The sequence below is a fragment of the Euprymna scolopes genome, chromosome 31 (assembly GCF_053919585.1).
Source record: "Euprymna scolopes isolate OS-2025 chromosome 31, ASM5391958v1, whole genome shotgun sequence".
NCBI lineage: Eukaryota > Metazoa > Mollusca > Cephalopoda > Sepiida > Sepiolidae > Euprymna > Euprymna scolopes.
This window is the reverse complement of record NC_136512.1, coordinates 14,964,847-14,992,779: the sequence shown is the minus strand read 5'-3', so window position 1 is coordinate 14,992,779 and position 27,933 is coordinate 14,964,847. Positions and strand designations below refer to the sequence as shown.

The following is a 27,933-nucleotide window of genomic DNA, read 5'->3' as shown; positions in this document are numbered from 1 at the left end:
TCACAATCAGCCTTGTAATGACAAAAATCGCTAAAAAAAAAAAGAAAAAAAAGATATTCTATATATATAAAAAAAACTACTTTATCAATTTACATGATTGATGGTACGTATACGATAAAGAATTGTGTATTTTTATTTTTTTAAATTAGGGCGAATTTTGGACAAGCATCAAATAAAAAAAAAAATAAAAAAAAAAAAGACATTTTCTTTCAGTGGAAGTGTTTTGTGCATTCTACTACACTTTAGACATTTTATTTTACTCTTCCAAATTTTTATAAACAAGACTTCAATAAAAGTGTGGCCAGTTTAAAACTGGAACCAGGGCACTGGAAATAGAAGATTAAGAAATAAAGAATAACAATAAGAGGCGTTTCTTTTTTTTTTCACAGGGTGAACAATTTGTAAATTGATTTTAATTTTTGTTTAATTTATCTTGCCTATTAAACAGTGTTTTATATATATATATATATATATATATATATATGACACATGACAACCACCCCAGCCAACACCAAAGGATGAAACATTGCATTTAAAAAAAAAAAAAAAGAAAAGGAAAAAAAAGAAAAAAAAAGTGAGAATTTAAAACAGGCAAAATAAAATAGCAGGAAAAGATCAAAGTTGAGGAATTTTGGGAACCAAAAAGGTTGAGTTGGGATGGGGGAGATAAATAAGATTATCCCATTTATTAATTTTAATAGGTCTCATAAAAAGGAGGAAAAAAAAACGTTTAACATTGTTAAGAGAGAGAGAGAAAGTAAAAGAGAGAGAAAGTAAGAGAGGGGAAGGGACAGGAAGAGAGGGGAAGGGACAGGAAGAGAGGGGAAGGGAAAGAGGAAGAGAGGGGAAGGGAAAGAGGAAGAGAGGGGAAGGGAAAGAGGAAGAGAGGGGAAGGGAAAGAGGAAGAGAGGGGAAGGGAAAGAGGAAGAGAGGGGAAGGGAAAGAGGAAGAGAGGGGAAGGGAAAGAGGAAGAGAGGGGAAGGGAAAGAGGAAGAGAGGGGAAGGGAAAGAGGAAGAGAGAGAGAGAAAGAGGAAGAGAGAGAGAGAAAGAGGAAGAGAGAGAGAGAAAGAGGAAGAGAGAGAGAGAAAGAGGAAGAGAGAGAGAGAAAGAGGAAGAGAGAGAGAGAAAGAGGAAGAGAGAGAGAAAGAGGAAGAGAGAGAGAAAGAGGAAGAGAGAGAGAGAAAGAGGAAGAGAGAGAGAGAAAGAGGAAGAGAGAGAGAGAAAGAGAGAGAGAGAAAGAGGGAGAGAGAGAGAGAAAGAGGGAGAGAGAGAGAGAAAGAGGAAGAGAGAGAGAGAAAGAGGAAGAGAGAAAGAGGAAGAGAGAGAGAGAAAGAGGAAGAGAGAGAGAGAAAGAGGAAGAGAGAGAGAGAAAGAGGAAGAGAGAGAGAAAGAGGAAGAGAGAGAGAGAGAGAAAGAGGAAGAGAGAGAGAGAGAGAAAGAGGAAGAGAGAGAGAGAGAGAAAGAGGAAGAGAGAGAGAGAGAGAGAGAGAGAGAGAGAGGGAGGAGGCTGCTGCCCACCTTATGATGGGGTTGACTGAAGTAGGAGACAGTTTTGGTTTGGGTCCGAGTGGCAGCCAACTCCTTTCCCCGCCAACAAAGAGGAATTAAAAAGTTGCTGCAGGATAACAGAGTTGGAGTCTGAAGAGGGAGGAGGGTCGAAGGAGTGGGAGGGGGGTGTAAATGGCAGCAAAGAGGACCCTACTTAACAGTCTGAATGCTACCCTGTAATTGCATTTTGTGAAAACGTTGGCGAAGCTTCTCGCGCAGTTCTTGCCGTAAGCGCAGATTGGCTGGTTCATTCTCTCGGAATCGTTTTATATCTTCTTCTGAGATGACGTCCTCCTCGGATAAACAAGATGACTGCAAAATAAAACAAAGCGAAAATGAATAAAAACAATTATAAGGTGACAAAAAAAAATTAAATATAGCGTCCTTCAAGAATTCTCTAAGATTTTTTTTTATTTTATTTAAGGGGAAATTCTGGGCAAGCAACAAAAATATTTCCATTTTTGAAAAAATATTTTTTGCTTGCTGGTAAAATACATAAGTCAACAAAAGTACACAAAAAAAAAAAAAAAAACAAGCAAAAAGGAAAAAACACCTATAAGCAAAGAAAAAAAAAAAAAATCATTAAACATTTTACATAAACAAAAACATCTAAAAGAGAAATCTACTCACATCTAACATGGCCTGCAATGATAAAGTCATTTTATTTTGTCCCAAATCTAATCGCTTTTGCAAGAAGCATTCATTTCTGTCACTCGTCGTTTTACACTGAAAAAAAAAAATAAATAAATAAATAAAAACTTGCATTATATTTGATTCACAGATTTTAATAAAAAAAGATTCACTGAATTTGGACTTCTTATGATAACCAATAACTTTCAATATTAAAGTTGATACATTTTCTCAAATCAAAATCGTGTAATGAATTTTGATCAAAATTGGAATAAGTTTTCTAGATATAACGTTTAGTAGCATTATATTCTGATTTTAATCTTTGTAAGGCCACATAAAAGTGGTATAAATCTGTCTAGGAAATTAATTTTACCCATCCAGAGGTGGATGGAAAACTGATTACTTTTATCTATTTTTTTTTGTCTTGCATTTTATCAGTCTTAATAATAAAGAATACTTCAAAATGTGCATAAAAAAAAAAAAACAGTGCCACCCCCATCTAACTTAGGAGACTGCCTCCAAAGAAGAAACTTTAATTCTAAAAGTTATAGACGAGCTGGGGGGGAAAAAAAGCCTTTTTTTCATGGTATAGGATATCACACACACACACACACATATATATATACATACTTTGAGGTATTGAAATGAATTAGATAACAGGTTGGTGAATCTAATGGTTTCTAGTCTTATAGAATACCAGAAGGAAATATTCATTTAAGACAATCCCAGCCAAATAAGATTGTTCAATATACTAGGTAGAGCAGATAAAGATTCTAGTTTATGTTTAAATTTCATTTAAAAGGATCAATTTCCAAATAAAATTTATTGCTTGAATCAAAGAATACAATGTTTAAATTAATGTCCTTAACCCATGAGTTTTCAATGTAAGGAGATCTTCTCAGAGGAAAATTTCTAGCAAAATACTAATATTGATTCGCAATAATTTTGCTAAGTAGCACATACAAAGAAACAATATTAAAAGTGAAGTGCCTTTAAGTGACATAGATAAGGGTTAAGGACATTAATTAAAAATTGTATTCTTTGATTCAAGCAATAAATTTTATTTGAAAATTGATCCTTTTGAATGAAATTTTAACATATAAACTAGAATATATATATATATATAACTCAAATGATCTGATAACGATGTATGTAACCCACTTTCCGGTTTACGACATCCGGTTGCGCATGCGTGCATGACCTGCGCACTGAAATATTAACATTATTTTGAAATTATTATTTAACATGGGAAGAGTGGGGTTTAAAATAACTTAAACATAATACAGAAATGAACAATGTAAAAAAAAAAAAAAGCAGACAGTATTAACAATTGTTTATTTGGATAATTTAAAAGCGAAAAAACAAAACAAAACAAACAAAAGAACAATTGGAACGCTGAAATATTAATGTTATTATTTCGAAATTATTATTTAACATGGAAGAGTGGGGTTTAAAATAACTTAAAACGTAATACAGAAATGAATGATGTAAAAAAAAAAAAAAAAGCAAAAAAAAAGCAGATATATCAAAATTTGAATTTAACTATAATAAGTATTATGGTATCTGTTCAGTGTACATTTACCTATAAGTATGGTCAACCACTTATAATTCAGTAACTAAATTTTTTTTTTCAAAAATAATCAATTATAATAAACAGAACGACTCATAGAAATCTATCTATATTCTTTTTTCATTTTGATATACTTTCATAGAAATGTTTCTGTTATGTAAAAAGAACCTATTTTCTTTACGTCACAAGTGTCACGCTCATACATGAATTCCATAGCTGATATAACAAACTGACCCAATGGGTCATGGGTAGTCTAGTATATATAATTACCTGTTCTGGAGAAGATGAGTTCTTATGTGTTGAGCCTCCTCTACTTCCTCGACAGTTGGTACATGAAGTGAGTCCCAAACACTCTGAACTTGACAAACCATCACAGTCACCTTAGAGAAAAAGAGAAAATTTTTTAAAAAATTGGATAGACGTACAGTTGGGTCATGAGATAAACTTGAATCTTAGATTCAGGTCATCAAACGTGATTTTACTTTATATTAAAATGAATAAATGCAAACCTTTTTTTTCTTTTTTTAATTAATATATCACACTTATATTACCATCAAAACGACTAACTTCTTTAAATCAATAATGCAACAATCTTTTGAAATAGTGTGTGTGTGTGTGCGCGCATGCATATGTATATGCACATATTTACGGGCGGCAGGTTTCAATCCTTGCTTGAGGTAGTTGCCTGTCTAGCCGCATTGATAAGCTGTGATACAGCGAAACAGTACTATATGTGGATGACTATAATGCTCCTTATCTTGAGTTGAGCATATTGGGAAGTGATATACAATATACCATTAGCGTATTAAGCGATGCTCTTTATGTAAACAAATTGAGCTTAGGTATTCGGGCAATGTCAAAACATCATTAATTCACTACCTGCACAGTAGCTGCCGATTAGCGTAATGGTTCGAAGCCTGTCTAGCTGCACTGATGAGCTGTAATACAGCGTAACAGTACTGTATGTGGATGACTAATATATATATATATATATATATATATATATATATATAAGTATAAATAAAAGGCAAATGTGCATGCGCATTTTTTGTAGGTCTCGAAAAAGCTTTTTTCGACAACAGTCCCGGGGGGTTACTATCGCTTAGAAGTGTTTATATATCCCCTAGATAATAATATCTATGATTTGGGAATGCGCAACGCCTCTAGATTTATTTATGTCGATTTTTATGAGATTCGCACTATTTCACTCTGTCCCCTGTTTTTCCTGTTTTTTAGTATGAATACAGTGAAATTAAATTCAAACGGTTCGTGTTCTCAGCTTTCGTGCCGAAATGTCCAGAAAGCAATCAGCTTTTGATCAATGTGGAGTTTCTCCTTATATCAGACAATTGCTATTCGATTTGGACAATGGGGAACTGCTTTCCTCCCTTCACACCATCATCTGGGGGAAGCAAAAATTAAAAATACTGCCACGTCATCGTAATGATCCCGCGATGACCTCATTTAGCGTCTTCCTGTCAATCAAACCTCTTTCACTCGCTTTATAAGTCTTAACTTAACATGCTAATCAATTACTCTCACAAGTGGTCGAGACGGTTAAGTAGTTGGCTTTTGTTTCCACCTCCGCGTCAAGTCTTCCGGGTTCAATCCCACCTCCCGACCAAAACTACCTTTTTTCTTTTAAAACACCCGGGCAACGTTTTTTTATTACTTCGCTTATTATTTAGTTTACCTCCCCCACCCCTTATACACACAATGTTATCTTAAGATTGCAGGTTCGATCCAACAGGTTTATTCATGCCATTTTTTTCCGTTTTGGTTTTTCCGATTTTTTAACATCGTCTTTTTTATAATATTTAAACAGGGTTATTACTTACCCCCCCCCCCAAACATACACCTACAAACACCCGGGCAACGCCGGGTACCCCCTGCTAGTACTTTCATAAATCAGAGCCCATTTTCTGTAGGCTGTTTTTGAACCCAGTCAATGACAGGTACTTTTGGATATATATATATATATATATATATATATATATATATATATATATATATAGTAAAAAGCAACGACAACTATCTGTAAACCTCATTTGCATAAATATTTTAAAAAATAGTTTAGAATTAATGTTCCGTGTTATTCAACTGTCATGTTATTCTTCTATTTATATATATATATATATATATACACACACTAGCAGGGGTGCCCGGCATTGCCCGGGTGTTTAGGTGGTGTAGTGGGTCGGTCAAAACAACAGTAGCGGGGGTGCCCGGGTGTGTGTAGGTGATAATAGCGGGGCCGAGGGAATCAAAACAACAGTAGGCAGAGGTGTTAAAAAAGTGGTAGTAGGCAGGCAGGTTCGAACCCATAATGTGAAGAAGGAAATAAAAATAGACCTGACCTCTTAGTCAATGTTTCCATTGCCTAACCAGAAGTTGAGAACGTTGAAATTAAGGCTAGTCAATCGAAAAGATATATATATACAGCACAATCACGTTGACACATTGGTTCTCACCAAAGTTAAGCAACATTGAGCCTAGTCAGTACCAGATGGGTGACCATTTGGGAAGGCGAGGCGCTGTATGTACTGTGAGGTAAAATACCAGAAACTGGCGCAGTCTATCCTTCTCTCGAAGGTAGATGGGACTCTCTTAAGCCATGGTAGGCACCCCATCTAGTAATGGCGTCACAATAAAAAATACCCTTGATAGCCCTGGCGAAGCATCAATTATTCAGCTACCAACAACATTTGAATTACACTACAAACTCGTATAGTGAGTTCAGTCTCAGCTATGGCCACTCTGGTTGGATGGATGGAATTGAAAAAAGAGGATGACTTGCAAAAAATGACGACACAAAAACCGACCCCTCCTTGTACAAAATGGCTTAGTTTAGGGTGAAGGAATTAATGTTTTGGGTCAAATTTTTTATATTTATCGTCCGAAGGACGGAGGTTGAAAACGATACCGGTTTGGTTGGGTTCCGTTGCCTGTGTTGGAAGTTTTTGCGAGACATACAAACACACACACATTTTGCCTTTTATATATTAGACTAGCATGGGTGCCTGGCATTGCCAGGGTGTTTTGGAGGTGTAAAAGAAAAAAAGTTTTGGTAGGAAGGTAGGCTCGAACCCAAAGTCTTGGCGCTAAGGTGGAAAAGAAAGAGAAAAAAAAACTGATATCTTACCCGCTTGGCGACGGCAGAAGAGGAAGTGAAAACTATTTTAATTTAATGATTATAAAGTTTAATGACAGGTGCGTGAATTTAATGAGGTCAAACATCACGCAACTTAACTTTGGCGCTGCAGGCGAGTTTCTGCGCATTTGTTTGTTTCCCCTGCCAAGATGTTGGGGAAGAGTCCCAATAAATAGCAATTGTCTGATATGACATTTTTTTTCCCTGCATTGATCAAAACTGATTGTTTTCTGAACGTCTCGGTACGAAAGGCCGAGAACTCAATTTCGCTTTTACAGTTTCGCTTTTATACTGAAAAGCGAAACAAAGACGCAGCGAGTAAAAAAAAAATCTCAAAAATAGCGTGTAAAAGTTACCCAAATTAAAGATGCATGTGAGCTCGTTTCGTAAATCGTAAATATTATAATCTACAGTAACCGCCTCGAGTGGAGTTTGTATGAAAAAAAAAATAAATAAATAAATAAAAATATATACAAATACATAATATTAAGTACCGTTGGGAGAGTTATAAAGGATTTCAAGAATACTGGGAAAATTCTATCACCGAAGTAAAATGGCAGACCTCGAATAACTTCTCCTAGAAAAGATTGATTGATTAAGATGCCACTGAACGATAGGTTTCAGACAGCTGCCAGCATTTCTCATGAAATATATGCCTCTCATGACATCAAAGCACCTCGTAAAACAGTATCAAGACACCTGAATGAAATTGGTCTGTTTGCGAGATCACCAGCTAAGAAACCGTTGATAAACAAGAACAAGAAACTCAGATTAAGCTTTGCTCAAGAGCATTTGTTGTGGACAGATGATCAGTGGCGAAATGTATTTTTTTTCTGATGAAAGTAAGTTTAATGTATATGGATCTGACGGGAAGAAATTTATACGGAGGTTTGCTGGCGAAAGATTTAATAAAAAATGCACGAAGATTAAGATTGGTGAAGGTAACATAATGGTGTTTGGAATGATTTCTTGGGAAGGAATGACTGATCTGGTCCGTAAACACCAGAGTTAATGGAACAATATACAAGAACTTGTTGAGAGATCATACCATCCCAATACTTCGAAATTCTGAAAATCTATTTTCATGCAGGATAACGCCTCCCGCCACAAGTCTAAGCATGTAATGGAATTTTTGAACGAGCAAAATGTGGATGTCTTGGATTGGCCTCCTCAAAGTCCGGATCTAAACCCCATTGAAAACCTATGGTCTACTTTGGGGAACCGTGTGAGTGCAAGAAACTATCAATACTGAAGATTTGTGGCTAAAACTTAAAGAATGGGCGAAAGTTTCATGTGATGAATGTCGGCATCTCATTAAATCTTGCAGTAGAAGGTGCGCCGCAGTTATAGAAAATAAAAGCTTGTTCACTAGATATTAAATGTGTGTCCACCAATTTTGGTATTTTGATGTTTCAGTGTTATTTTTAAATTTATTTTCTTTGTCCCACGGTTTTGGCCACTTTAAAAAAAAAAAAAAAAAAAAAAAAAAAAAATTTGAAATGCTCATAACTTTTCTATCCTTTATAATGAAGTGTAATTAATACAGTGTATCAACATAATAGATATGTTAAATGTGTGAAAGCTTAGTTGTAATCCCCCCACGAATGTTCTGGAGAAATTGGAAAAAAAAAAAAAAAAACTGTTCCAGATTTTTGGCCGCTAGTGTATATATAATGTTAAAAGTCCACATATGCTTCTAGGATAGTGATTTAAAGGTTATGAGGATTTTTTTGAAGCATGAATCCGATGTTACTTTTTGTATTGAATATTTTATTTTCAAATTTCAAGCAGTCCTCTGCTCTTGGTCACAAAAAAGAGTATTATTATCTTTACTGTAAAGTCCCGAAGTATCAATACTTTTTTTTTTGTGACCAAGAGCAGAGAACCACTTGAAATATAAAAATAAAATATTAAATAGAAAAAGTAATATCATTTTCATGCTTCAAAAAACCATCATAACACACACGCATATATATATATATATATATATATATAACTAGAGTTGTTTTTTTCATCACAAGGTTGATTTTTAATAAAGAGATGGATTCTCATGAGGATGAAACGCAGAATATTCCGTGAAGCTTAATTGCCACATATATTTCCATAACTTACTGCCTAGCTTTATTTATGTATTGAGCACTGTTTATGCATAAAATTATATCTTATATTAATTTATGTGATTGAAATAGTAATATATATATATATATATATATATATATATAATAAACTAAAGTTGTTTGTTTTTTTAATCACAAGGTTGATTTTTAATGAAGAAAAACTTTTTTCTGGGGTTCTTGAAACATAATTGAAAAAAAAAAAAACCATCCCCGAACATAACAAAATGGATGTTCTCACCTTGTTGTGGAATAAAATCGTCCAAACACATCACATCTGCGTTGTCAGCAGACCCTTGCAAGCCACAATTTTCACAGCCTTCTGCTCCTGATGAATAACCGCAGTCACTACCATTGCTAGTCGGATACGTTGAGGTCACCGAGTTAGAAGAATTTGTTGTCGAAGATGACGACGAAGATGAAGACGTGCCCATGTGGTGGTCCCCATTGTGCACCAAATCACAGCATCGAACTATGTCGTAATATTCGTCCTCCTCATCATCACCTTCAGCGCTCCCACCACCACCCCCGCCTGGGCAACAGCTACGACCCCCTGCCCCACACCGCAGCATCAGACTGGAAGGAGGTGAAGGAGGAGACGAAGACTGCTCCCGCTGGTGGGGAGGCAACCTGGAATTGGAGACTTTCTTGCCGCAGCAGGGCGGTTCTTTCGTCTTCGGGACTTTACAGTAAAGGTCGTGGTCGGCAGGAGGACAGTTCTCAATGGACATCAGCTTTGCGTCGGGATCCCCCCGACTTAAACCTTTGTAACGTTCACTGAAGGTGTGGGAAGAAGAAGAATTCTTCTTTGGGTTGTTATCACACTGAAATGAAGACAAAAAAAGTGGGACAAGTTCAGTTTAACTGTATTTTTGACAGGGTCAACATCTGAAATGTGGAAGTTTTAATTTTGAAGTGTTTAAGCAAATTGAAACTTTTGGTGCTTATGCAGAAAAATTTCTATGATATACATGGCATGGAGTTCTATATAAAAAAAAAAATCACTTAATTTGATCAAGTACTTTTTTTTTACAGAAGAAAATCCAATTTTAGTGAGACCTATCACTTGGCAATTTCAGCTATAAAGCGGAAGATGCCAGGATATAACTAATTCTTGAAGTTGGCCAAAATTTGATGTCATTATTTTTAGTTTCGAATAATTTTAGGTATTCCTTTTTTTTTCTTTCAAAAAATTGTTTCCAAATTTGTGTTTTGACAATCATTGTGAAATACATTACAACATGGCAGTCTTCAAGTCCAATGTAAACAAGTTCTTGTTGAGCCGTCCCCTTAATCAAATTCTACCCAACCTACACCATTAACGATTGCTACACTATCACTTTACATTCATTAACTCTTATCTTTGAGTGGCCTTCCGGCCTTGATAACTGGTGACTCATGAAAAAAACATTCGACAGGAAGAATTTGACTTTCTTAAAAATAATAAAATAGAAAACAAACGGGGCTCCAGGTACAAATTTATCTTTAGTTGAAATTTGGCTACTAAATATTTTCATTTACTAGACAAATAGAAAAGTTACTAGTCAAACTCATGATTTTTGGAATATGACGTCTTCATTCCGTAACAAGTATGTATATCAAAGATTTTCCTGTTTATTTTTTTTAAAACAAGTGTAATCTATAAATATAAAAGCGAAAATGTATGTATGTATGTATGTATGTATGTATGTATGTATGTATGTATGTGTGTTCGCTTTTTCTGTATGTCCACAAAAGGATTTTTTTCGGTGGCTTCTCGAAGCCGTCACTCATTTTTAACTTTTTATATCACGTCGAAATCATAATATCTACGAGTTACGAACGGAGGTCACCGGTCTATTTAATTTGCCTGACTCTGAAACATTAAACATTCGACATTTTGGGATCGCCGCATGTTACTTTCGTTTTTCGGTATAAAAAAAGCGAAACTCGATTCTAATCACTGGCACCAATGGTCTCTAGAAAGCGATGTAACGTTTGGTCAATGTCGGCATACCGTCGTCATATCAGATGGTTGCTTTCATTTTGAGACGATATACTCCCCTAATAAACGGGGGGAGTTGTTTTTCCCCAAAGTTATTTAAAAACAAACAAACCTGGTCATTGACCTCATTAAAAACTGCCCCGCAGAAAATGTTATAGCTATTGCTTACACGTCATCGTAATGCTCGCACAAAATGTTAACTCTACGACTTCCGTGCGGGCACCTGTCAATTTTGTTCTTACTTAAATAAATTCAAACATCTTTCAGTAACTCATTCTGGCTGGCCGAACGGTTAACTGTTCATGTTTTTTTCACATTTTATTTTCCAACTTCGCCTCAGGGCTTCGAGTTTGATCCTACCAACTTACCAAAACTTTTTACACCCCCCCCTTCTCCTTCCACCCGTCTCCTTCCACTGGCTAGTGTTAGACCTTTGGGCAAGATCAAGTACCCATTCAGCCCCACGATAACCCCATGTATGTCACATGTAAGTCACAGCAGGCAGGTGAGAGATGAACTACTGAGCAGTCTAATGGTTTCTTTTGGAATCGGTCAATGGTTCGTTGTATTAGTCAAATGATACTGAATGAGTTACAATGGCTAAGACTACCCGTTCTGTACGAGTACTGCCTCTATAACAAGTAATTGCAACCTACTTTAAGCATTATATTGTAAAGAACATCATGGTGAAATTGATGAACCATGATCATCAATGTCCATGAAAACAGATCCGGTACATGACAGTCTACGGGTCACTCGTCAACATTTGGACAAATCTTGTGTAATTTATTACTTTGGTATTGATCCCAAGACTCTTGCCATTCATCTTTGATTATCCTATCACTGTAAGGAATCGTAATATTGGTATTTATCATGTTCAGCGATTCTTATGTTGCTCTAGTTGCTATTTCATTTCCATGAATGTAGAGATAAGTTGGTGTTCATTATTATTCCATTTTACTGATTCTCGTTATAAAGGTGATCTTGCTTGAAATTTTTGCTTTGTTAGATAACTTACACTGTATTTTGTGTCGTTTAGGGTAGCAGCACATCCAACTATCTGATCCTGTGTAGATTAGGGTTTCCCAACGGGGTCCATAGTACAGCACAATCATGTTGACACACCGGTTCTCGTCAGATCACTGAAGTTAAGCAAGATTGAGCCTGGCCAGTACCAGATGGGTGACCATTTAGGAAGGCTAGTATGTACCTTCTGGAACGGTTGGGCGTGGGGCCAGCACCCTTACCCCATAAAAAGAACTCCACGCTACAAAAACATCTACAAAGTTGTAGATGGCCTATGCCCCTCCAGAGGCTCAAGGCTATGGAACGGGGTCTATACCATCCACCAGGCATTTGGGGGTGGGGGCATTACAAGACTTCAGGTGGGTGGTGGTCATATAGGGAGTCCCTGAGATCCCATGGGTGGAGGGTGAGTGAAAGAGTTTCTAGTAACATTAGTAGATATTTCTCAACCCATTTTCTTTGGGATTCACATTTCATGTGGAAATTGATTGTATCACATTTATAATTGGAAAAATTAATTCAAGAATCATACCTTGTAATGTTGACAAAGCTTCTTAAGTGTTTCTGGAAACTGATTGATTTTTGATTCACATTTTTAACAAGTCTTTCTCATCTATCGAATGGGTCCTGGAACGCATGACTAAGCCGACAGACCATGATCATGATCTATTATCCTATTATGATTTCTGTACAAAGAGTGTATGTTGATTATAGCAAGTCTGTCTTGAATAACGTTAAAGTACAATAGGATTTATTTCAAAGTGCTGACAAAATTGTCTTTTTACTTTGCAAAAATATAGTTGAAAGTTTTATATTTTGAAATTTGATATAACACTTGTTTTTGGTACATACAATTCTTAGAGACAAATGGGTAAAATTTAGGCTTTAAACGGTCAATAATTATAAAGAAAATTACAATTTTTTTATATTCAACGTTGATGTACAATCTTTTATATATTACTATTCATATTTGTTATAATGAAATGCGTGTCACACAATAATAAATATGATAAATAAATTATCGTTATTTCCATGGCAGGTGCTCATCTGAACTCCAATCTCTGGTCCCCCCTCGCCAATCTTTCATGAAAAACACCCGTCTAGCTGAATCCACTGTGAAAAATTTCCCCCACTCTATATCTGTGCCTAAATCAAAACGCGGATTCCATGAACAAAACTTCTTTCTTAGAACTGCACGCCTGTGGAACTCTGTTCCGTCTGCCTGCTTCCCACCGGACTACAACTTGGATGTCTTCAAGTCCAATGTTAACAAATTCCTAATGAACCGCCTCCTTAAGTAAACACTTCAAATCTCCACACTAACGTAATGTACTTGCAATAACCCTTATTCCTGAGTGGCTTCCGGGCCTTGATAAGTGGTGATCACTGTGAAAAAAATTATGTGCTACCACAACCACTAACATTATTATGTAAAGATGCATGTAGGGAGACGGCAGTAGTAGGTATCCGAGTGTTCGGGAGGGGAGGGGGGCATTTGCTGAAAAAGGTCTCTGGTGTAGAGTTAGGATGACATTATTTTGCATTTTCAAGGTTGGTTTAATTCTTTGAAATTATTGACAAATCAAAAGATACAAGATGTTTTAATTCTTATAGTGAAACTTTAGAAATTATTAATTGGTGTATGAGACAATTCCAGTTCATCAAGTTCCTGGATACGGTAATTAAAAAGCCAGAATGGCACCGATTTTTCTCTCAAACAGTTTTATTTTATACAAATATTTTATATTAAACTTGCAATCATTCCTCTTAGATACAAAGAACTTTCATTCACTTCATTATACAAGCTTTACACTGGAAATGCGTGAAAAGCCCCAATGCAGGTCTCAATCTCTGGTGGAAAATAGTTTCCAATGGTTTCGGATATGAGGGTCTTGCCTCACAATTTCATGTGCAGCAACCCTTATAGGGGATATTCATTGTCTGAAGACTGAACAGAGTTCATGATGTTGATGACAATTTAAATATATTTTTAAGATTTCAGTAACGATTCAAAGAAGTACAGTAAAACCCTGGGATACGACATTATAAATTAGTAACAAAATACAGTACGGTATATAATACACATGTGTAACATAAATAACACCGTAAGGCGGAGACAAATACTGTAACCAAGGGCCGGAAAAACATTGTATTCCACATTGTAACCTGAAAAGAAAAATGTATCTAGAGCCACCGTATCCCGGGGTTCTACTGTATTTTAAACGACTAATTTTATTTTTTTAAATTTAACTTAGGTGTGATGTTTGCATTTGCATATTCATTATGATATTTAGATTAACTGAACTACTCTGGCAACAAAAATCTGTTAAAAAAAAAAAAAAATGAAAATAAAAAAATAAAAATAAAAAAAAAGGAGGGGGTATCAAAGACCAACTAGCAGAACAAGGGTGAACTGAACTCACATTTTAGTAAAAGTTTTATTCAAAATTTTTGTTCTTACCTTGCATTCTGAGGACATTTGTTGTTTGCTGTGCGTTGGAAAGTCCCCCTCTGACAATTGGATTTTGGCTCTGCGTTTCTTCCGTTTCTCTCTCTTCAGTTCCCTCTTCTGTTCTCTCACCCGTTCTTCTTCCAGTAACTCTTCACACATCAACTCCAGATTAGACACTCCTTGTTTCCGTTCCAACTCCATCTACAATACATGCAAAAATTTAAAATAAGTCAGTAAAAAAACAAAAAAAAAAACAAAAAGAAACAATTAAAAATATTCTGAATACTCATTACAAGATGGTTAAAATTCCTCTGGACTGAACAGTTTTGAATCACTTTTTACAATTAAAATCAAGATGTAAACTTATGTCTAGAATCCTTATTCCAATTTTGATCAAAATCCATTACAGGATTTTAATTCTATAAAAATGTTTTAAATTTAAGGCTTAAGCTTAGAGAGTGTTAAGAAATTGATGTTCAGGGCAAATCTGAAATATTTAAATTTTCATTTCACGACCTTCGACAAAATTCATAATGATCAGTTAATTAGTTTAGAAATGAATCCTATGCATGCTAATATACAAACATATCTGACTTTATATTGAGATCAATCATGTTGGAGTAACAGTTTTATTTCAATTTTGTTTTTATTAAAATTTTAAATTCAAGAAATCCAAAACGATATTTTTTTTTTCTCTCTATAAAAGAAATATTTATTTACCTTTAAAAATATGAAGCAAGCTTTTACCTAGTAAGGGTTTTATCAAGTGATTTGTGTTTGTTAATTATTTTTTTGTTTCATATCTTTAGAAAAGTAAATATTTCTTTTATAAGAAGAAAAAAAAATATCGTTTTGGCTTCCTTAAATTTCAAATTTTAATATTCATAACACAAAAAAAAAAAAAAAAAAAAAAAAATGGACTACTACCCAGAGAGAATCTTGCATCTCACAGAGAGGAAAAAATAATTAACAAAGAAATCGTTTGAAAAAGTCTCGACAGAGACAAAAGCTTGCTTCATATCCTTAAAAGTTAAATATTTCCTATAAAGGAAAAAAAATAAATAAAAAGCATACATCTCAATTTCAAATTTTAATATTCATTTCATAACACTATTTCCTCCCCAATGCCATCCTATTTCATTTTAATGAAATGTTTTTCAAAGTACATTACATATAAACGCAAATGATGAGTTATCTACCCTTGGTTATCTTGCAGTTAACAGCTAACAGAGAATGAAAAGGCATTTAGTGAGTCCTTTGTCCACAGTGGGAAATAGAGGATGGAGTGCTTTGTAGAGTTCAAAGTGGAGTTTTGGGCAAACCACTGGACAAGCAGTTCAGCCTTATCAGTTGCCATAGAAGTAACTTTAGGTTGGATATGGAAAAATTGTTGTCCATCGCGCGATTTTCAATTTTCCAGAAACCGCAGTTTCCGTGATATGCTATTTCTAGTTATCTTGGTATCCCAATCTTAGTTGTTACATACTAGTGATGGGATGATTCCAATATTTTACCCTCAATTTCAATACAATTACAGATTCTGCTCTAAATTTCCAATTCAATTGCAGATTCTGATTCTTTTTAAATTTCTAAATTTTTTTGTGTTGGAGGTTGGATTACCACCAAAAAAAAAAACAAAAAAAAAACAATGTAATATGTACATATATTTTTCATAAATGTAAAAATGCACTTGTGGGGAGTAATCTATAGATTTTAGTTTTACTGATAATTTAAAATCAAATATTCATCATTAATACGAGCCGTGGAAAATTAAGTTTTAAACGAAAACAAACAACTAAAAAGATTTGTTTTGGGCATCGGAATATAGGCACAAATTTTTTTGATTCGATACCCCAAAAAGTTCTGATTTTTTTCCGATTCCCGATTCATCTACCCAACACTATCACATCATTACAGTAGTTTCTTGATGTTATAAATCTAGGTCTATTTTAAGGTGGATTAAAATAACAGAAAGCTTTCTTCCTATGTGCAATGGCAGCTGAATAGGTTAACGTAAAGGGAGAGTGGGGTTTGCTTAGGAATTTTCACATCAGGACAGATGCTTCTACATTTACTTTAACCCTTTCAGTTGTCTCCCCTACAAACTTCAGCAGGTCAAGATCAAAGATGCTGTACTTCAATTTCTTGTTCTGTCAGTGGAGGAGAAATCCTTCACGACTGAGAATTTTTATTTTTGTTCCTTTTCTCCACATTAAAAAAATCGACCCTGGTGTCTAACTCTGTCCCGTAGGGAGACATTGTAAATAGGATAGGAACAGCGCATGTTTTTTTTTTGTTCGGGGGGTGGGGGGGGGTAAAGAATTTATAGTGATATTAACCATTATTACCAGGTGGTCAGCATTCACAAGAGAGTCATGGGCATCTGTCGTGGAAGTCTCGTGGGATGTTGTCAGGAAGAGAGGGAGAAGCAATGTTGTGCTACTGCTACCATATAACCCAGAATTGCATGACACACAGTCAAGTCACTCACCCTCGCTTGACTGATTATTATGACTTGTACCTCCTCCCACAAAGTAGACTTGTTAAAAACAAAACCTTTAAAGGATGGATGAACTTTTCTTGGATAAATGACCACATAGGGAGGGGACGATGGTCGAGTGGTTAACAACATAGACTGACAACCTGGGTGTTCCAAGTTCGAATCCAGTTCGTTTCACAAAAATCACTTTCATTTAGGATGTTGGCAACCTGCAAGCGGTACCTCCTGTAAGTACCTAATGTCTTTTTAGAAAGAATCTGATTAGAAAAATATCGGAGAAACCAATGCCAACAATAGAATTATCAGGTTCATACAATATGATGATGAATAGTGTGTGTGTGTGTGTGTGAATATCTATGATATAGAAGTGCTCGGGTTGATGGTTTGATGGTAAAAGCAGGAGAGAAGTCACGTTTAATCTTTGTAAAGGTAGGCATCTAAGAGAAGGAAAACAGATATAACACCTGCAGTGACTGTTACTTCCGATAATGTAAACTTGTTTTTTTATGAACTAAGACAAGCATCGAATTGGAAAACAAAAATGAATAGTTAATTAAGGAGATATCATTTTGCAAAGCAATATGCAAATTAGTTAACCCTATGATGTTGATTGTATACACATAACCAATACGTCATAAAGCTATTGTTTTATGGTGAATATACAGCATAATCACGTTGGCACATCAGTTTTCGTTAGATCACCGAAGTTAAGCAACCTTGAGCCTGGTCAGTACTAAAATGAGCGACCATTAGGGAATTCCAGATACTATCTGTGCTTTTCGTTTGTCTCAACATTGTTTCCAGTTAGTTTGGGCCTCTCCTTGTCATTGAACCCAAGCAGTGCCGATGCAGGAGAGATGTGGTTGGAATTGCGCAACCCTTGTCCACAACTTACAGGGGGTGTCCATTGTCTCTTGACATTGTATCTATGGTGAATATTTGGTGTTTTATTTAACTGCTAGTGCAATAAATGTCCTAACTTTACAGATATCTGAAGGAAAAAAAAAAAAAATGCTTGGTTTTCAAGTCGTAATGTATGTACATAAATAAGGAAATTACAAGATTCTGATTGCAAATGTTCCACATACGACACTGACTAGATGCAAACAAAAGACTTACTATGTGAAATTTATCTTTAATGATACGAACATAAAATGTTACAGAGTACACAAGCAAAATAAACATTTCCGTGAAAGTTTTTATATAAGAAAAAAAAATTGAATTTTCTTGTCACTCAGACCACATGACAAATAAAAAAAAAAAATATTTAGGTACTTGTACAGTTTAATCAAGACATTCAAAAATGAAAATATCAAAAAAAGGTTATATTGTACGTATCCGTTTTGGACTGAAGATCTCCGAAAAAAATTTCATTGATTTGATCGATTAGTTTGTTTTTTTTTCAGCGGAAAAAACACGTTCTTATGAGAGCACGTTGAAGTTAGCCATTATGGAATTTTTTGAACATGCCACGGGGAGATAACTCCATGTAAAGCGCTGACACTCCCTCCCCATCTTTAATACTAGCTTTTCTTCCTAAAAATCGAACCTTTTGCTCGGTATCATAAATTGTTTTTTTTTCGCTGTAAAAAAAAGAAAAAAAAAAGAAAAAACAAATAAAAAAACTACTTGATGAAATTAAGTGAAATTTTTTTTTTTGGAGAATTTCGTTCCATAACATGCAATATAACCTATTTTCGATATTTTCATTTTTGAATGTCTTGACTAAACTGTACAAGTACCAAATATTCTTACCTCAAATCCCTTTTTGAGAGCATTTATACCCAAATAGAAGAGAATTTGCCAAGTTTGCTCCTCAGCCTTTAATTCCCGCCAGATTCTGTACATGCGTTCATGCAGGTGGATCCCTAGACAGGTCAACACCTCCTCTTGGGCAATGTCAAGAGTCTTTGCGTGCCGATCACGTCGACTGCTAAAAACAGAAAGAGAAGCAATAAGTTTATTTAAAGCATTGTGCACATTGTATGAAGAGAATTTTATATTAGGTTGAGAAGAAAGTTCTTGCGGAATGTTTAATTTTGATTTCAAATGATGTATTCTTTGTTATAATACCTTTACTTTATATATCATTTTAAAGAGAATTTTTCGCTCTATCTAATTGTTTAAATTAAAATCGTTTTAAAACAATTATATCTTCTTTTCAGAACGTGGAATACAAGAAAGAAAATAGAAGATTCGCACAATTTTCTTATTTCAATTCAAGCTAGACCAAAAAGCTGCTGAAACAGCTTGCAATATCAACAAAGCGTTTGGCCCAGGAACAACTACTGAACACACAGCACAAGCTTGGTTTAAGAAATTTCATGGCTGCGACGAGTCTCAAAGACGAGTGTAGTTGTTGGCTACAATGAATTAGAAAAAAAAAAAAAAAGAAAACAGCCAAAATAAAAATTCACAAGCCAACAAATTCACTTGCTCCAACTTGTGCTCCAATGATATTACCAAGGTAACAAAACTTCCAGATATACTGACTGAAAAGTTTTTAAATTTTTGAGATGAGGATTGGTTATTCGTATTATTTAGATTCATCGGACTACTGTTCTCATCTTGATTGTCACTTACACAACGTTTCGGTTGATGTAACCTCTGACCTTTTTCAGGTCTATCTTGTTGCACTCGAGAATGTTAGATACACATGCAGAAGGTTGGAGGTTACATCAACCGAAACGTTGTGTAAATAACACTCAAGATAAGAACAGTAGTCCGATGAATCTAAATAATACGAATTATTCAAAAGTATTTTACACTATTGTATTTATAAAGGCTGATTGTATGCATCTCAAGTGTAACTGGTTTGTTTATTAAAGACTAACTGGGTGCCCGGTGTTGCTCGGTCGTACAATATGCTTAAACATGATATTTTAATTTATGCAAATTGCGTATATATTATTATAGAATCAATTCTCTATCGATCATATATTATGAGGAATAATTTTCCCTGTGAACTAAATCGCAAAATACACAGGGTGACCCCCCCCCCAAAAAAAAACGGGCCTCAACTCCAATTAGGCTCAGTTTCTTAGTGTTTTGTCTGAATGAAATGAAACTTTGGTCATAACTAGTTTATTATATTCAAAACATCACATCAAAACACAAGGGTCTTTGGCCTTTTTTTCTCCGTTCTACAGCATATGTTCTAGATGGCCTCCCTTTAGCTTTTGTTTTTTTTTGGGTCACCCTATATACAGGGTGTTCCAAAAGTCTTGGGCACATTTCAAGTCCTCATATCTGCTAAATGTGCCCAAGACTTTTGGAACACCCTGTGTATATATATATATATATATATATATATATATATATATATAATGATAATATAGTTTATCAAATTCCCTCTGTGTTTGTTTACAATATCATGTCAGCTGATATTTGGGCTTGATGATGAATGCCCTGGAAAAGTCACTTCTAATTAATGTTTAGTTTTAAAATATGCAAACGAAGAAATGATTTGTGGCGATTTTAAATGGTACCTCCTCTTTTATTGTAAATTGAACTCATTAATAAGAAAAAATTTAAATAAAATGGTGAGGTACACTCGGGCTTGAACAGGGAATCATTCAATCTGTAGTTGAATGCTCTACAACTGAGCTATATCTCCAGATGCCAATAATCCTTTTTTTAAGAATAAATCATTTGCTAAGATTTTATTACCTGCCTTGCCAGTGCAATGTATAAAAATTCCCTGTAAAAATTGTTCTTTATCTATAAGAAAGAAAGACTATTTTTAGGATTAGATTTTTTCAATACTTATCAGATGAATTTCTGTACAAAACATATCTAAGAACACTGCCAGACATATAAATTACATTTGTGTGAAATTTGCAAAAAATAAACTCAGCCATTTGGAAACTTATGAGGAAGGAACTCATGCACGCACACAAAGCGACTTTTATAATATTTATCCTGAAAAGGACAGCGAGACTAAATGAAATAAATGAAAAATAGATGCTGCACACAGGGTCACCATATGATGGCACTAATATCTGCTTAACTTACCTGCCTGCCAGCTCTGGTTCTGCTCTGCCAATCAGCCTAGAGAGGAACTCTGTGTCACATTCGACGTGAATGTGTCTTTCCTGAGGACAACAACGTAGATGTTCGTATAGAGAGGGGCAATAACCTTTCTCCTTTGTGTAGTCAACCTCCATTATTAGAATACTGTATGCCCGTAACACTTTCGACTTGCATTCTGCACAAAACCTGAGTAAAAAAAAAAAAAAAAAAAAAAAAAAAAATTAAAAAATTCAATTTTTATGAAATGTTTTGTTTTAGGTTATCCCAACCTCTACCAATACTTAGATGTCAGTATGAAAAAATAGACTTAGCATGGAAATTTTCCACATAAATTTTAAATTAGTTTGGGTTGGCGTTTTTTATTTATTTTTTTTTAACTTGTCCCATTGTCGGAATGTGGCATCACTACAAGGTTTCATCCCTGTGTCTGTTTTACAAGTATTTAATTGAATGTGCTCAGATGAACTCAAAGCTCTTGTGCCTCCATGATGTAGACACCTCCAACAAACCTAACAAGCAGCAAAATCCCGCCCCTACACTGTAGAGATCCCGGAAAACTTTCTACTTCAATAGCTTCTTCAATCGAACTGTTAGACTTTGGAATTCCCTTCTGGGTTCCTGCTCCTGACTATACTGACATGCAGAAGTTCAAATATAATGTGAACAAACATCTCGCCGCTCAACTCCTTATGTTCTTTTATAAAATTTCAAAAAAAATTTAAAAAATTTATTTTTGTTATTAAAGTGCAAATAAAAATCGTTACTTTTATCTGTATAATTTTGTTAATTTCTATTTTATACTTTTCAATAATGAACTTTTCTTTAAATTTTATTTCAATAAATCGCTTCACAGTAGAAATGCTGAAGAACAATAAAAGTGAGGGAACTGATTTGCCTTGCCACCGCTTCCGATTGCACTCCGCAGAAAATTATGAAGTACGTTAGTTGACTATAACCATATTTTCTATCTTGATAATAATCATGAGGTGTGCCCAGTGACAACAAATGACTAATTCCCCTCAGGTGAAAATAACCAAGACTAACAGCCCCCACTTTCAACTCTCCATTAATTGGTCTGTACATATACATATGTATATACGGCATAATCACCTTAACACACCGGTTCTTGTCAGATCACCAAAGTTAAGCAACCTAGAGCCTGGCTAGTACCAGATGGGTGACCATTTAGGAATTCTAGGCGCTGTATGTGCTTTCCACTTATCTTGGCATTGTTTCCAGTCGTCTTGAACCTCCACTTGCCACTGGTATTCAACAATGTCGACTCGGGAGAGGTGTGGTTAGAGATTGCGCAACTCTTGGCATAAAAATTCCACGCACAGGTACTCTTACAGTGAATATTTTTTTTTTTTTTTACACACACATATACAGGGTAACTCACCCCCGTCTTCATAAAACAATGCCATCTATTGAATTTTGCACTAAAATATACAATTCTTTCTGCAATCTATATTCAATATCCAAAAAATTCAATCTATGACCGACTTGTCCCACAAGTTTCAGTAATGAATATCCAACAGTCTTTGTTTTATCATCGTTCGATAATTTCTACATCATTTCTTACCTATGTTTGCGGAGGTAAGCATCTAATGTGTCTTGCAGCCCATCGACATCCACCAACACAACTTCTTCTCGGCATTCTTGCGATAGGAGGTCCCAAATATCAATCCAGCTACTAAAAGAAAATGAAAAAGAAAAGGAAACATGATAAAGGAAACTGGAAAAGCATTACTGAATATTAAAAATTATTTTTTTTAAATATAGGTGCTTATGCAGATTGGCAATCTTTTATATCGCCGGATTACAGGGGAAAATATTACGCACTTACATAAAAAATGACTGTAGAAAAATAATTACAAGTAAAAATAGAATTTATCGAATATAGTTTTATTGTATGTGTTAATGTGAAAGAGTTATGTAAGCAATCCAGTATGAGAAACAAGGGAGATAACCCTAGATTTAAATTGACTTAAATCAAGTGTCTGCCATTTTTAAACAGATTATGATTGTGGATGATTTCTTTTTTGCTGAAAGTACATCTACTGGATCGTTTTTCATAATTTTCGAAGTTTACACTAATTTCGACATAACACATAAGCGCATAAGAATGATTTCACACGAAATGCGTTGGTTTAAAAAGGTCACAAATCTATACAGGCACTTAAAAAAAAAAAAGAAAAGAAAAAAAAAGGACCAAAATTTGTTCACAGGACAATTGATTTTATATGTGAAAATAGAAAAAAAAATATCCGGCAATAGATCGATACGTGTAAGCTTTAGATATGCAAGAAGTGCAGTAGAATTCCCGATTGAGAAATGGTAACTTGTTTGTGTGTGGAAAAAAAAATAAAAAAAAAAAATAAATAAATACAAAACAATGAAGACTACCAATAAAAATCGGAAACCAAATCTAAGATATAACTTTATTAAAATTTCTGTGAAAGTCTAGAATTCAAACTAATTATAAAAAAAACAAAAAAAAAAACATAAAAAGCTCTGATGCACAGTACATAAAAAGATTTTTCTGTATTTTAGTTTTTTTTTGTTGTTTTTTTTTTAATTTTCATGGAACAAAAACGTCATATTCCAAACATCTTTTATTTTTATAGTTATTTCATCCCAAACAAGACACAGAGCAACTTAGTATTTAAGACCAGATTTGTAGAGATACTATTTAGGGAGTTGGGCAGCAAGATGTTTGTTTACATTATGCTTGAATTCCTGCAGGTCAGTACAGTCAGGGAAACAGAAGCTTGGTAGGGAATTTCAAAGTGCAGTAGTTTGAGGCAAAAAGTCATTCAAGTAGAAGGCTTTATGGCATCTAGAAATCTGTACATCTTTATCAAGGGTATTGTCATCGAGGGGGTACTAGTGCTTTGAGTTTGTCTAAACACTTGCCATTGAAATACTTGTTAAAAAAGCACAGTTTAGGACCTATCAGGTTAGAGACTCTTTTTGGAATCCTGTCCAGAAGTGAGAGACGAGTGGCAGTTGCACGGGCCCAGATGTAGCAACACGTGAATTTATTAAGTAGCTTTTCTTTTTCAACTAAGAAAATAAATTTTTATGACAAAGATGCGTTTTGATCTGCTATAATTAATAAAGGGAGACAATTCAATTCGAACTATCAAGATTAAATCAGTCTTAGAGTAGTTACAATATACTATTAATCACTACAAATCGTAAAAAACTACTTGATCTATTAAAAAACTTGGAATATGACATTTTCATTCCATGACAGGTACATACACAAGATATATCTGCATTTTTAATTAGGTTGAATTCTGGCTAAGAACTAAAATTTCATATCTATACTATGTTTGTTGTATGGCATTCACCCTAAACAGGTTGAACTGGCTTCCTCCAAGGGAGAAAGTGTCAAGGAGACATTAAACTCACAGGCGATCCCCAGTCACCTGTACTATTTATATTAAAATAATACACCAAGCTACTTCATGTGTGTGTACATACATTATCACTTCTCGCACACAAAGTTATGAGACCACTTGATAATCTGATTAATCGGATGTTGCTAAAGCAAAACACTGATTTTTTTTTTTTCATTTTAAAATGAATTGTTCCAAAATCGAATCAGTCTCATCTACTAAAACTTTAAAATGCACTGACTTTTAAAAATATTTAGTTGACAGTTGTTTTTATTGTAAGAAAAGAGAAAATTTGTTTTAAAAAGAAAAATTGTTACGATTTGGAACAAAAAAACATTTTTATGATGTACATGTCACGGAACGAAAATGTTATATTCCAAAACTCACCTAAATTGATCAAGTAGTTTTCTTTTTAACCAATGAAATCAAATTTTATGAGAGAGCCGCCATTTTGTTTCGAAATTTAAGAGCGACGACTCAATTCGACGACTAAGATTTTGTTTTGTATTCAAAATAAAACATTTTAATTGCTAAAATTAATTTTGATGTTCTAATAAAAAAGCTACTTAATTTATGTGATTTTTGGAATATGATGTTCTGTGAAGAGTACACAAAGATTTTTTTGTTTCTTTTTTTTTAATTAAGGGTAATTCTAAATGAGTACCAAAAATATTAGTTGACAATTGTTTTTTTTGAAAAAAGTCACTTTTTCTAAATAGTACTGATCCTGACATATTAAAAAAAAATAAAAAAATAACTATTATTAATAGTAAATTATATAGATTGATGTAGAAAAATGTGAAATTTCTAATAAGTTTTCCTAATTAGTTTTTTATCACTATTTCTATTTGATAGTACAACACAAATCTACAATCTCCTTCCCCAAAAGGATATCCTTAATAAGGTTTTTTTTTTTTTTTTTTTTTTAGAGGTGCCAAATAAAATCGCAGACAAACATTTTTATTATACGAAAAATATGAGGTTTGTTACCAAGATTAATTTTTGGCATTCATTATTTAAATACAATTTTGCGTATTTAATTAAAACTACACATTAAATTAGGCTGTATTTCAGCAATAACACATCGAATGCTCTCTTCCAAGTGATCTATAGTGTCTGGTTTATCAGTATAAACATGGGACTTCACATATCCTCAAAGGAAATAATCTAATAATCTAAGGTGGCCAGTTCACAAGTCCATTTCATGAAATTATTTGTTCATCAAATGTTTCAAAATGATTTTCAAAATAAATTTGCAAACACTGCTCGGTTGTCAGTCTCTTCATGATGAATTGCCAAATAAAGTTGAACTTAAAACAATTGATAGTTGCCAAATCTGCAAATGGAATTGTCAATTTCAAGTTCGCCACCTATCTTTCTCTGTCAATTATATATATATATATACATATATATATATATATATATATATATATATACACACAGTAGAACTCCCAAGATACAGCATTAAAAATTAGTAACAAAATACAGTACAGTATATAATACACATGTATATAATCAAATAACATTATAAATAACTCTGAAAGGCGAGGCAAATAACGTAACCAGGGGCTGAAAAAATATTGTATTTCATATCGTAACTTGAAAAAAACGTATCCTAACGTAACTGGTACATGAAAGTTTACAAATAGTAAACTAAAATTTTTAATTTATTTTTTAAAGATTTTAAAGTATGCCTATTTTAGTGATTTCGTAAAAAAAATATTTTTTATCCTCATCTGAGAGATAATTATTGATAACATATTCAATGAATCTTACACTTCAAAATGCAAAAGAAAAAAAAAATTAAACACATTCAAATTCGGTTTTCAATCTTTGATATCAAAAGCACGCCGTGTAATTTTTTTTTTTTTCCTACACTCGTTCACCCTCCTACCACAAAATGAGTTTGTGCTTAGTGGATCACTTGGAATTTAAGGGGTTGAACAAGGGACAAATGAGGAAGTGGGGGGGGGGGCATGAAGTCCCCCCCCCAATATATTTATACAACGAATATGAAAATAAAAGTTACAAGCATATAAAGTGCATTCTTTACTTATTAATTGATGAAAATTTTATATTGATTAGATAATTACCTGATTTTTGGTAGATTTTTAAAGACAAACTGTTACATAAATCAAAAACACTCCATAAATTTGGCAGTCACTATATATATATATATATATATATATATATATAAAAACTTACCCTGTATCACCACTACTAACATCTATATATATTAATCTCAAAATCTTAAAACACCAAGTAAAAAAAAAACAATTAACCTGATTATTCACATCAACTTTCACCAATTCAACAGTTTGAAAAAAGATCAAGTAGACTTTATACTCCAAGATTCAAACAAATTTTCAATGTCCGTTTTCAAGGACTTTTCAAAGCCTTCAGAAAAAAATTAAAGTTTTCAAAATAAAAATATCAAGTAGCGTCCTGCCTGGTACAGGCATTGACAGTTATGGCTCTCCACATATCTCTCTCTCTCCCTGAAGGCATTTAGAGTTTGATAGAATGCCGTGTTTTTTTGGGGGGGTTTTTGCAGTTGTACAGACAGTAGATTGCAGTTTCTTTCTATCCGAGCAGTGCCCATACTGGGCGATTGTCCTGACCATTGTACCCCGAGGTATCTTCTTCTCAGCACAACAAAATACAAAACCATGAACAGAATTATTTCTGTTTGCTTCCATATTATATCAGACACCGACTTTCTATGATCTCACGTTACCCTGATCGGGGAGGCTAAGTGGGTTCTTCACCATGCCCAAAGGTCTCCCACAAACTAGTGAAGGGAAGGAGGTACCTTACTTTTCCTTTGCCAGTAGTGCTGCACCGTTACGCAAATACAAATAAAACAAAAAACTTAAAAGGAAAAGTCATTTTTATTTATTTTCATGAAGTACTTTTAAAGATCAGTTATTTACATAAAGTTCTGACACGCAACAAAACTGGTCAACTATTTACAGCTTTCGTTTGTTTTGTATTTCGTGCCAGCCATGTGCGATTTCAAGGTCAATTTTGATCAAAATGAATGCCTTTTTACATACACAACAATTTACTTATCGACAATCATATTGATATTTCCTGACCCACTTCAGAGTCCAACAGAAAGATTCTCAGAGTTCAACAAGATCAGGGTTCCTACAGGTTTTCAATGTCACTTTTCAAAGTTTTTCAAGGCCTTCTCTAAACAAAATTCAAATTTTCAAAACACTTGATATATAAACAATGATAAAATAAACCAAAAAAATTAATTAAAAACAAGATAAGTCACTTTCAATTATCTTCATTTCATGAAGTAATTTTAAAAATCGCAGTTATTTACATGAAGTTCTAACGCGCAACAAAACTGGTCAACAATTTACAACTTAAGCTCACCATTACACTATTTTGTTATTCAGTGATTTTGAATCACTTTTAGTTCTTGTTTGATTTGAAGCTTTTCTTTGAACTTAATTTTTTTTTTTCATAGATTAACATTTTGAAAGCATTTGACTAGTTACCAGAATTCT

General features: G+C 34.0%; 1 protein-coding gene across 2 annotated transcripts in view; it reads right to left on the bottom strand.

Moving 5' to 3' along the window:
* Positions 1-370: 370 nt before the first annotated feature.
* LOC145255642 (gametogenetin-binding protein 2-like) overlaps positions 371-27,933 on the bottom strand; it is a 147,633-nt gene continuing 120,070 nt past the window's right edge. For both annotated transcript variants that reach the window (XM_080114180.1, XM_080114181.1), the window contains exons 5-12: positions 22,591-22,701; positions 20,991-21,194; positions 18,732-18,909; positions 14,486-14,677; positions 9,256-9,838; positions 4,020-4,129; positions 2,180-2,275; positions 371-1,861 (exon numbers count right to left, since the gene is read on the bottom strand). In XM_080114180.1, the coding sequence (XP_079970306.1) occupies positions 1,700-1,861; positions 2,180-2,275; positions 4,020-4,129; positions 9,256-9,838; positions 14,486-14,677; positions 18,732-18,909; positions 20,991-21,194; positions 22,591-22,701 (1,636 nt within the window). In that variant the 3' untranslated portion in view covers positions 371-1,699. The remainder of the gene's footprint in view (positions 1,862-2,179; positions 2,276-4,019; positions 4,130-9,255; positions 9,839-14,485; positions 14,678-18,731; positions 18,910-20,990; positions 21,195-22,590; positions 22,702-27,933) is intronic.